At 58.1% G+C, this 11,024-nt stretch overlaps 1 protein-coding gene across 6 annotated transcripts; it reads right to left on the bottom strand.

Annotated features, from left to right (window-relative positions):
• Positions 1–241: 241 nt before the first annotated feature.
• Positions 242–8,672, bottom strand: SH2B1 (SH2B adaptor protein 1). 6 transcript variants are annotated; one of them, XM_032842732.1, is made up of 9 exons: positions 8,570–8,672; positions 5,568–6,595; positions 5,173–5,274; positions 4,827–4,918; positions 4,546–4,721; positions 2,531–2,743; positions 2,134–2,345; positions 1,826–1,997; positions 242–1,080 (listed from the first exon to the last, which is right to left on the bottom strand). In XM_032842732.1, the coding sequence occupies exons 2-9, from the start codon at positions 6,504–6,506 to the stop codon at positions 704–706; spliced, it is 2,283 nt and encodes a 760-aa protein (XP_032698623.1). In that variant the 5' UTR covers positions 6,507–6,595; positions 8,570–8,672; the 3' UTR covers positions 242–703. The 6 variants fall into 6 exon arrangements, with proteins under 6 accessions (XP_032698623.1, XP_032698624.1, XP_032698626.1 ...); XM_032842733.1 differs by lacking the exon at positions 8,570–8,672 and adding an exon at positions 6,947–7,062; XM_032842737.1 differs by lacking the exon at positions 8,570–8,672 and adding an exon at positions 1,263–1,362 and having other exon boundaries at positions 952–1,080; positions 5,568–7,062.
• Positions 8,673–11,024: the final 2,352 nt, after the last annotated feature.

The following is an 11,024-nucleotide window of genomic DNA, read 5'->3' as shown; positions in this document are numbered from 1 at the left end:
GAAGGGGCCTCAGACGTGGTCCATCCTGCTGCTCACTGCTCTGTCCCATTAAGAGAACTTGGCTGGAGACCCTGGGAAGCACTGTTCGTTCCGCTCTGCACTTACCGCTCAACCAACAGCACAGCCCGCAGGAGAGCCGCGAACTGAGAGCACAGCGCTGGAGGGCAACAGGGATTTGACCTGACACAGCCTTCCAGCCTCTCCGCTCCGGACCAGGCAACACTGAGTGGGCTGCCTTCCTGACCCGCCTGTCCCAGCCCCCACTGCAGACACTGGCCACAGCCATCGCGATGGAACTGAGATAAACCCTTTTATTTATTTATGCTTCTCCATTTTGTTTAAAACAACAACAACAACCACCTTAAAGTAACTGACAGCCCTTCCCCCTCACCCTTCTTCGGGCTGGGGGGTGGTTAGTGGGGAAATGGCCCCCAGGGGTGGGGCTGACCATAAGAGCCCCTCAGGGAGGTAATGGAGCCCAAATCCCCTGCCCAGGGGATGGGGCACCTGTAGTGTATGAACTGGGGAGTTAACAGGGCTCTCGAACCTCTTCTTGTACCAATGCAGATGCCCTTGGCCGTCAAGGGTCAGGAAGCACGTGGGGAGGGGATTCCTACCGCTCCTCTACGTCCCCACCCAGCGCCATCTCACCAACTAAGAGCTGGGGAGCAAGAAGAGTGGAGAAAGAGCGGGGTAGGGTGTCTCACACGAAGGAGTACTGGTTATTAATGGCTCTGGGATGGCCCCCTTCTTCTCCGTCGCCCCCTAGTGGTAACTGTTGGAGTTGCACCATCGGGGTGGCCCCCTGGTCCCCACCAGATCCAGCGCCTCCCTGGGCCTCTGTGCCTGGTGCTACGGCCTCTTCCAATTCAACCACGGGGACCAGCTCAACCACGGGGACCAGCTCTTCCTGGACCCCTCCACTGCCCGCTTTCTCTTTCTCTTGCCTCTCTTTGGCTGCTGCGGCTGCTGCTGCCGCCACTTCTGGCGCCCCCGACGCCTCTTCTGCCCCAGGATGTGGGGGATCTGTCCATGAAGGGGGTTCAGGGGGCTGGGGTGGGTCATGGGAGGTGTTCGGTTCTGGAGATAGGAATGGTAAGAAGACAGACTGTGGAGGGAGGCCAGCTCTTGCAATTGGCCTCCCCTGCACTTGTCCCCCCAGGAGCCATGTGCTATCTCCCCCACATCCCGTCTCCTGAGCAACCCCCCCAAGTCCATGGAAGATGGATCATGGGCGGCGGTGAGAGGAGGACCACACTTACACACAGTCACTCGCTCCGAAGGGCATGAGGGTGGAGGAGGCATCGGGGTAGCATCGATCTCCCTCGCACACCCCTGCATGGCTCCCGGCCTGCTCCCGGCCTGGGGGGGGGGGGGGGGCAACGTGGGGACAGATGGGACGTTGGGGTGGGGAAAAGGGAGAGATCAGACAGGGACATCAGACGTCAAGGGAGGAGGGGGGTGGGGGATCAAACCAAGCATCCCCAAGAAGGACAGGCCCAAGGCAAGACTGCGACAAAGGGCAAAGACAAGGCCGAGGAAGATGAATCCAGGAGACACACGAGTGATGGAACACAGGGGTCCGATGGAATGGCAATGCACCAACCCAACTTCCTCCCGGCTCCAGCACGGAGCCTCTGCCTCCCTACGTGCTCAGTGTCCTGCTTCCCCTTTGAAAGCCCCACCCCCAGGAGCCTTCACTACCCTACTCTCCCTTACGAGGCTTCTCCTCCTCACAGCCCCCCGCCCCGTCTTTCTGGCACACACACCTCCTCACTTCTTGGGTGCACGGGCACCTCCTCCCCTGCAGACCTGCTCTGCTCACCCTGCTGTCGCTGGGAGGACACGACATAGCTGACAAGAACAACGTCACTGGAGCCTCCAGACTCCAGAGGGATGGGGTGCACCCGGAAATGCTCGAGCATATCGAAAATGGACTGGAACCACAAGTGCTGGACCCGGCACTGACCCTCCTCGTTCAGCGACAGGCGCAGGTGCTGAGGGCAGGGCGAGCAAGGTGAAGCAGGAGCCCGCGCCCCTGCCCCTTCCAGAAGCCTCCTCCCCTGGACGGCCCAGTTCCCCCCGCCCCACTCGCAAGCTCTGGGCATGGAACACAGCCTTTCCCTCACTCACCTTGGCCTTGCCCTGGAAGTTGAAAGTGAGGACGTACTCGCCCCTCCTCGTCTCACTCTGCCGTACCAGGAAAACACCATGGGAGCCAGCACCTCCTGCCAGCACTAGCTGCGCGGCCTTGAGTCGAGAGAGCATCCCGTGGAACCAAGGGTACCCTGAGAGGGGCTGGTCCCCTTCACCTCCCTCTGACTCCCCCTGGAACAGGAATGATCCTTCAGGAAGGAGAGAGGGAGGGAAACCGGGGTGTCAGGGAAGCCTCCCCCGTCCTGGGAGAGAAGAAGCCTTGCTTTCCCTCCACCTGTCACTTCCTTTCCCCTGGGTCCGATCCCTCAGGATCCTGAGACCAGAGTTTCGGGAAGGCGGGCCACTGGGCCTGGAGGCAGACACATGCTCTCACCTCTGGTACCTGTGGCCGTTTCCGGAGTGTCCAGGGGTGGGTAGGGGGCTGAGAGGGGATGAACGGTGCCCGCTGGGGGCCCCTCTTCAATGGGGATGCGGGGGGGCAATTCTGGGGGAAGCAGTTCCATTGAGTCAAAATGGGAGGCAGCAATGGAGGCGGAACTGGGGGAGATGGACGCTGAGGGGCGGTCTGAAAGGCCCCCATAGGCCCCTGGAAAAAAAAAAAAGGGAGGAGGGCAGAGTTGAGAACTGGAGAGACTACCCTGTGTGTGCTGGCAGTCAGAGAGCTGAGGCGCCTGCCCCCTTCCTCGGCCAGGGGCCCGTTGGTCCGACCCACGACCCCTGACAGGCTCCAGGCACTGAGGGGCTGTGGAGTGACTGCAAGGACATCCTGGGCTCCAAATGTGCCCCTATTCTTTCTGAATCAGCTGAAATGATAGCAACTGTTGCAGGGGATGTGGACAGTCCCTCAAGGATTCTTATATTAAAAAGCATCCTTTTTTGGCCTACAGGACAAAGCCCCCAATGCTCAAAGGCATCAAAGACCCTCCTCCTATTAAGTGGCTCAAGTCAACCACCCCGACCACCTCAATTAGTCTGTATTCCCAGAGCCTCCGCGCTGGCCTGATCATCCTGTCCTGCTCTCCCAAAGCTCCTGGGCTCTCCCCACCTCACCATTTGCGTCCTCCAAGCCCTGTTCTTTTCTCTCACCTCCCCTGGGTGGAGCCTGTCTATCTCACCTTCCCCGATTCTCCTCCCCCTCTGAGCTCCCAAGGCGCTTCCTGCTTGTGCTGCTCAGAGGACCCCAGGCACAGGCTCTCCACTGCGGGGTCCTGCTTTTCAGAGGGAGTGATAGCTTGTCAACTCAGCTAGACTGGGAGCCCGCAGAGAGGGCAAGAAGTGCGTCTTGGGTGGCTTTGGGTTCCTCCATCCTGCCTCAGAACCTAGCACAGGGTCGGGAATGCACTCGGGCATTCCCGAATGTCTGCTGTGTGGCAGGCCTGAGCCCACAAGGATGGCGTAGCTACACGTGGGGTACACAGAGCAAACGCGGGGTAGGGAGCAGAGTGGCACAGTCCCGTTCTTTGTCAGGGACCGCTGAAAAGCCATTGCCCCTCCCTGGTCTTAGCTGCCTGAGGGGCCTGGAAATGAGGGGACTGGAGCCCATGACCTGTGAGGTCCATCCTAGCTCCAAGATCCTTCAGTCCATCTGTTTACTCGGTGAGTACGACCAGGGTGCCAAGCACCAAGAAATCGAAACTAGAACAGAGGAGCAGGAAAAACGGGATACTGGCATCTGGGAAGGTTAGCTGGGCCAGGTGGACGCATGTCTCTGGGCGTGCTGTGTGTGACTGGGCCTGTATATGTTAGCCAGGCCAAGAAGTAAAGAGTCAAAAACATCTAATAGCGGGCGCCTGGGTGGCTTAAAGCCTCTGCCTTTGGCTCAGGTCATGATCCCAGGGTCCTGGGATGGAGCCCCGCATCGGGCTCTCTGCTCAGTGGGGAGCCTGCTTCCCCTCCTTCTCTCTCTGCCTGCCTCTCTGCCTGCTTGTGATCTCTGTCAAATAAATAAATAAAAATCTTTAAAAAAACAAAGACCAAAAAATTTCAAAAAATTAAAAAAAAAAAAATCTAATAGCATACGTACATACGTACAGAGACTCAGAGTAAAAGCAAAACAAAGATGTGAACGAAGTGTTCCAGAAGCTTGGGGAAGAGAGCCGTTCTCTCCAGCCAGAATGGAGGTCTGCGCGAGGCTTACGGAAAAGGAGGAAAGGCCGGGCACAGAAGGCTGGGCGGGCATTGGCGTGGGGCTCGTGCACGGTGGGGACGGGGATGGTTCTGAGCGGCCGACTGTGGCGTGGCACGTTCTGGGACCAAAGTGAGACGTTCCGTGGGAAGGGGTGGGCAGCTGAAGGGCAGGGTGGGGGGCATGGCTGAAGTCGGGAGAGAGGGTCTGAGCATGGCGTGGGGGGCTCTGAGGTCCGCAGCCCTCCAAAGTTCCATCCTTACCCTGTGACAGGCGGTCATTGCTCTCACTGGCTCCCAGCAGCAGATCCTGGCTGGGCAGACTCTCTGAGTGATTCAGGCACGGTAGCTCCCGGCTGTCAGTGTTCTCCCTTGTAAGGAAGGAGGTCCCAGGGGCCAGGGGGAGGGTCATGGGGCGGGGACTGGTGGCAGGGCAGGGTCTGTGGAGGGGCGGGGGAAGGTGCTGTGAGGAAAGCAGGTGAACAGCCCAGGGCTGCTCCCCAGCCCCACCTGGTCCCCTCGGTGACAGCAGGCAGGCTCCTCACCCCGGACTCAGGCATTCCTGGATGTCAGACACCCAGGCCTTCACGTGTAAAGCATCGGCTGTCTCCAGGATATATTCCGAGGGGCCTTCCACCTACGAGGCCAAGAGGAAGCCCGCAGGCCACGTCCAGGTCCAGAGGCCGGAAGCCACCCCTGATGAGAACAAGAACATCCTCCCCCCTTCCCTCCTCCCAGGGGAGCTACAGCCCCAGGGACACACTCTCAAGGCCGTGGACCCACAGGCACCTGCTTCTGTGAGGTCCCTGGCTTCCACGTGCTCCAGGAGCTTCCTCCCCAGCACGAGCGCTCCCGGGGGAGGGGGGGTGGGCAGGAGCCCAGAGCCCCTACCTTAACCACAAACGTGTTCTCCCGGTCAGGCATCTCCAGGGCCGTGGTTGTCCGCACGTCCGTGATGGTAGAGCAGGGAATGCTGAGTCGAGGCCGAGACGCCTGGGTGGGGAAGGAGAACAAGATCCAAACTGCTGGTGAGCAGGGACCACCTGACACGGCCCTCCGGAGACGCAGCATCTTTCCTTCTATGCCCTGAGGGAGTCGGACCAAGGGTCACAACGCTACTTTTTCAATCCCACCCGAGAGTCAGGAGCTAGCTCTAAAAACCAAAGTGAGCACCGACACAGAACTAAAGCCAACCACACCAGAGCGAGCAAAGCTAAGCCCGGGGGTGTTCCACTCTGGTGGCTCGGTCGCCCGCTCCCGGTCGCCCACCCTCCTTGGGGCCTCACCTTGGGCGGCACAAAGAACTCCAGACGACTTCCTCCTCCTCCTTCTCCTTCACTTCGGAGCAGTAAGCGACACTTCTGCCACTGAGGCTGCCCTCCTCCCCCTGAGGTCGGCCCAGCTGCCCCTCCTCCCCGGCCTACTCCAGCTGGGTCAGGGGCTGCCTCTTCAGCCCCCATGAAACTCAGCAGCTCTTCCCTCTGCACCATCCCTGCTCCGTCCTTCAAGGCCCCCCCGCCCCGACTGAGTCTCAGCCGCTCAAATCGGTGAGTCCATCTGTCCCCAGGGGATGTTCCGTCACTAACCAGTCCCCTGCCAATGGTCCCGGCCCCCCCAGAGGAGTTGGAGTTGCTGTTTCCACCCAGGACTGGGGGGCCCGATGAGGTCTCGAGGGGCCCCGCTGGGGAGGGAGGGTCAACAGTCCCCCGCCACTGCAAGATGCCACGGACTGAACCGCGGACGGAGCGACCCACTGAGCGGAGGGAGAAGCGTTTCTTGAGCTTCGGCTTCGAGGAGGTCGTAGAAGAGGAAGAGACTGAGGAAGGGAGGGGGCCGGCCAGGTCCTCAGATGATCGAGAAGGGCCCAACACAGCCAGGGGCCCACCCACCCTGCAGCTCTCAAGGGACAGGTCATGTGGCGGGATCTCCACACCAGGACTCAGGGGAGCCAGGATGGGTGGCGAGAGGGAGCCGGAGGCCCGGGCCACCTCAGCTTCAAAGTGCTGCAGGAAGAGCTCAGCAAAACGGCGGGAGAAGGCAGCCTCAGCCCCCGGCCCTGCATACTGCGGGTGGGAGGCCAGGTAGAGGCGAAAACGGCGGGCAAAATCCAGGGCAGCAGCCCGGGCATGGGACTCGCAGAACTCCCGCCAACTAGGAGGAGGGGGTGGTGGCAAAGGGGGAGGAGAGGGGGAGGCCCCATCCTCTGGGGAAGGGGAACCATTCATGATGGTCCCCAGGAGGTGGAGAGGGGGAGCCTGTGGGGAGGGGCAGCAAAGAGGGAAGCGACCAGAAGACACGGGGTGAACGGCAGCAGCTGCAGAAGGAAGAGAGGCACATATACCGAGTCACTGCTGAGGTGGGACCGGGGGCCGAGCCCCACCCCCAGCCGGACTCCCCACTCTAGTCAGGACTCCTTGAAGAGCCATGGGGAACACCACACCACCCCGCCTTCCCTTTCCCAGATCCTCACGACCCACACGCCGTGGTCAGCACCTACCCTGCTGCCTTCCCAACCCCACTCCCCCTGGCTCTGGTTCCAGGAGTGACAGACGGCCAGCCGTGGAGCACTTTCCTCTAAAAAGGAACCTTTATCACTCACGCCACCTCCCTTCTCTAAAACAGGTCCTTCAAGATCTATCACATGCTTCCCATGTGCTGTTCTTACCTTTCCCTGCAACAGGCTTTAATAACCTTGACAATAGATGAGGAAACCGAAGCCCAGAACAGTTTCCGAACTCCAAGCCTACGGTTTTGCCCACTGCATAGCGCTCGTCCCCAGGGCCTGGCCTCAGGCACAGCCCCTCACTGCCCCAGCTCTCAGGGGAGCTAGGCCTGTAGTGCTTACAGACCCTGCCTCATGGGTCCTGAGGTCCAGCTCTGAGGAGGGAGGCTGCTCAGGAAGGAGGATGAATGGGTGATGGATTGAAACCGCACTTGTCCTGAAGGCAGACCCCAGGGCCCAGCACCCCTACACGATGTGACAGAGGCTCAGAATGGCCACAGTCCGATTCTTTGGGGACCCTTCAGCCTGGGGCCCAGAGGCAGCAGCACCAGGCGGGGAAAGTCTATGGGCTGGGTTAGAGCAAGTCTCTGTTGGCCACAAAATAAATAAAACATAACAGGGAGCTTTTTCACTTCCTCTTCTTTCACTGGGGAGTGTGCCCTAAAGGCTGGTTAGCCTGATGGTTAAGGCTATGGGATCTGGAGTCGGACTTGGGATGAAATCCCTGCTCTGCCACCTATTAGCTGGGTGATCTGGAACAGACTATATGTCCTCTCTGAAGTGCAGATTTGTAGCTATAAAACGGAGCTAATGATCCCTAACCCATAGAATCATTGCGAGAATTAAATGGAACATGTCAGGGCTCGACACAAAGTAAGCACACAATAAACCACCGCCATTAATACTATCTTTATGGGTTCCGATTCTTCTGAGAGAGCAATGAAAAAAGAGGAGGCTTCCCAAGATCTTACAACTAGCAAGTGGCAGAGCTGGGCATGACATTTACAACCCATGGCTCTTTTGTTAGTGTTCCTCCCCCATAGTATACTGGAAGATGACTGGCACCCGGACTGGGGAGGGGGATGGGGGAGAGGGCAGCTCAGGGAAGTCTCCCCAAACCTCAGACTCCTGCTCAGACTGACAATCAGCGACCCCTCCCCTTCCTCCCTGGCCTAGACCCTACACATTCAGATGGCTCCCACCGCAGGGACAATTCCAAACCAACGAGAAGAAGCCAAGAGATGCAAGAGTCATGGAACACAGGGGAACCGAGCCAAGAGGTGCAGACACAGCAGAGAGACCAATCTCCAGGCAGAGGCCACCTCGGCTCACACAGGCCCACCCAACCCTCTGCACCACAGGCAGACCCAGCCCCCTCCTGGCCCGCTGACCCTGCGGCTCCTGAGCTGGTGACTCAGTTTCTCTTCTGCCAAGCAGGACTCAGACACATTTTCCCGATGCACCTGCCTCTTGGCTCAGTTCTGAAATTTCCCGAAGGACGGGTGGTGGAGGGTGCAGGCTCCGCTCCCGGCTCGGACCCTCTGGGCCCGGTGGTCAATGCACTCCGACCCGACCCTACTCCCTGGACACCCTCGACCCGCCCATTCCCCCGGGCCAAAACCGCCTCGGGACCAGCCCGGTCGGCTGCACTCTGCGGGGCCGAGCACCCCTCCTGCCTCTGCCCCCCCTACGCCCGCCCCCACCCAGGGCTCCTCTCAGGCGCCGAGGCCGGGTCGCGAAGAGGGAAGAGGTACTTGAAGAGGGGGGTTCCGGTTCCGGTCCCACCTGCATCTCGGTCCCCGCGGTTTGCTCCGGCGGCGGCGGCAGCTCCCGCTCCCTGCCCCTCCCCCCGCACTCCGCGACTACCTCCCAGACCGTCTCTGCGCAGGCGCCGGGACCCCTTTTCCCGTCACCGAAGGAAGCGACCATAGAGAAGAGCGGCGAGAGGGAAGGGCGCCTACACACTCACTTCCGCCATCCTCCTAGTCCGTGCAAACCCTTGGAGCGCCCAGAGGCGGGGAGTCTCTGGGGGCTCAGGGGTTTCTCCGGTTGCACCTAAAAGAGACCGCAGAAACCACCGTGGCAAGGGGTTCCTCCAGGTGCCCTCCCGGAGAAAACCTGGCGAAGAGAAGCCCGCTTAGGGGATAGAGTCCCGAGGCCCCCCCGTTGTAGGCTAGAGTAGCCACCGGGTACCGGAAACCAGCGAGATGAGGAGGCCCTTTGCGGGGCCCGCCGCCGCCTAGAGCGCCTGGCCCTGCGGCCGTGGGGTTCGCGGGACACCGCCCCCAACGAGCCGCGCGAGGGAAGACGCGGATGACCTTGGTTGAGGCCCCGCGAAGAGGCGGAGCCTGAACTTACGACCTTGGCGTCTCAGCAAAGGGACTGGAGGTCTAGGAGGTTTCGTCTGAGACGGGAAATAAAGACAAGAGGGCAGAAATAAGGAGATCACTTTGGACGTGCCTGTGGGACGTCAGGGGGCAGGTGGACACACGGGTGGAGCTCAGTAAAGGCATCAAGGCCAGATACAGACATTGGGAATCGTTAAGGTATAGAGAGTCGTTGAAATCATTAGCACGATGAGATCAGTAAGGTCTGTCAGTGACCCAGCTCCAACCGCCCTAAGGAGTAGGGGAATCTTGGCTGAAGCAGTTGGAAAAAACGGATGGAGCTTTTTCAGGAACAGGTGAATAAAAAGCCAAAAGCTGTGAGGAACCTCTGGCTCACCTTCTCTAGCCTCTTCTTTCCCCATGCATTTGGCTTCACTTGCAGGTAGGCCCATCTCAGTGGCAAAGTGGCTCTCCATGGCGCCAAACTGAAGTCCTAACAGCTTAGAATTCAAGAAGGAACCTGCTTCTTTTCTGAGATTTGCAGTAAAATTTCCAGAACTGACCCCGGCTGGTTGGCTTCGAGCAAATACTCATCCTGGAACACTATTGACTGGAGATGGATAAATGCCCTGACTCACACAAGAACGTTTATTCAAGGCTGAGGCTGCCAGGTGGAGTTTGAAAACTTCATTGAGGAGGGCAAGTTCTGGCCTAGCCAGCCCTCCTCCCCACCTCTCCCCCTGTTCTAACCAATCTAAGATCGCTCACAGATGGCCTTTGTTAAGGTCTTCGTCAACATCTTTGTCCATCCATCTTCCCAGTTCCGGGGAAGATATACATGGAAAAGACTCTAATTCTGTGGTCCCCTCCCTCCTCCCTGAAGCCCTTACACACCCTTTCTCTGTAGTTTCTAGTTTCTGTAATTTCTGCCCACTGTTTCTAAGAGAGAGACACAGTGAGGACTATAGAAAGGCAACATTCTGGGGATGATGAGTTAGGTTTGGAAATGTGTCTAAGCTGTCCAATAAAACAGATGTTCTATATTGACACTATCCAGGGTGGTAGCCACTAGCTATAGGTAGCTCCTGGGCACTTGAAATGTGCTGGTGGACTAGGGATTTAAATTTTAATTAATTAAAATAGCCACATGTGGCTAGTGACTATTGTGTTAGTGCAGGGGTTGTCTGTGGACAGCTAGCTGGAGCTGTCCAGCAGAGAGAGCTGCAGTCTGAGCTGCATAAAACAGTTTGGGGATGATCAGAAGTGAGAATTGAAGCTACTGGTTGAAACCATGGACATGAACGAGATTGTCCAGGCAATTATCTGTAGAGGGAATAGGGCCCAGGACCTAATTCTAGAAAACAATCCACACTTATCAGGTAGGCAGCAAAAGAGGAGTAGAAAGTGCTGAGATGATGTCTTGGGTCAGTTTTCCCAGAAACAGACCTTGAGATGATATGTGTGCAAGTGACTTCGTCAAACAGTGCTACCAGAAGAAATCGGTAAGAGAGTGGGAGAAGCAGGAGAGGGAAGGAGAGAAAACCAAACAAACGAGTGATCTCAGGCAGAGAGAAGTTCAACTTGATCCTACAGGGGAGCTCTGGATGAAAGATATGTGTCAGATTTGCCGAGAAACAAGGGAGCGGAGCATTCCCTATACCTACAAGCCTTAGCTGTTCACCAAGCGACACTCCTGGAGATGTCAGTTCATCAAGGCAAAGCCTCCTGTAGTCTGAGGGCATCGCTCCAAACCAGAAAAAAAAAAAAATATCTGGACACTGCGTTGGAAGAGGAACCACACAACAAAGACAATGGGGTATGGGACTATAGAGCATGCGTGTGGGGGCACTTGGTCAGACACCTCACAAGCAAATGATTAAAAAGGGATCCATGGCATTGCCATTGTCTCCTGT

The sequence above is a fragment of the Lontra canadensis genome, unplaced genomic scaffold (assembly GCF_010015895.1).
Source record: "Lontra canadensis isolate GAN:19392208 unplaced genomic scaffold, GSC_riverotter_1.0 scaffold132, whole genome shotgun sequence".
NCBI classification, from domain to species: domain Eukaryota; kingdom Metazoa; phylum Chordata; class Mammalia; order Carnivora; family Mustelidae; genus Lontra; species Lontra canadensis.
This window is presented reverse-complemented; position numbering and strand designations above follow the sequence as displayed.

Excerpts from the sequence above, each read along its gene's own strand:
- SH2B1 (XM_032842732.1), bottom strand. The coding sequence starts at position 6,506 with ATGAATGGTTCCCCTTCCCCAGAGGATGGGGCCTCCCCCTCTCCTCCC. Across the intron at positions 4,722-4,826 it reads CAGGAATGCCTGAGTCCGGG|ACCCTGCCCTGCCACCAGTC; the intron begins GTGAGGAGCCTG and ends GCCCCTCCACAG. Across the intron at positions 2,744-4,545 it reads CAATGACCGCCTGTCACAGG|GGGCCTATGGGGGCCTTTCA; the intron begins GTAAGGATGGAA and ends TTTTTTTTCCAG.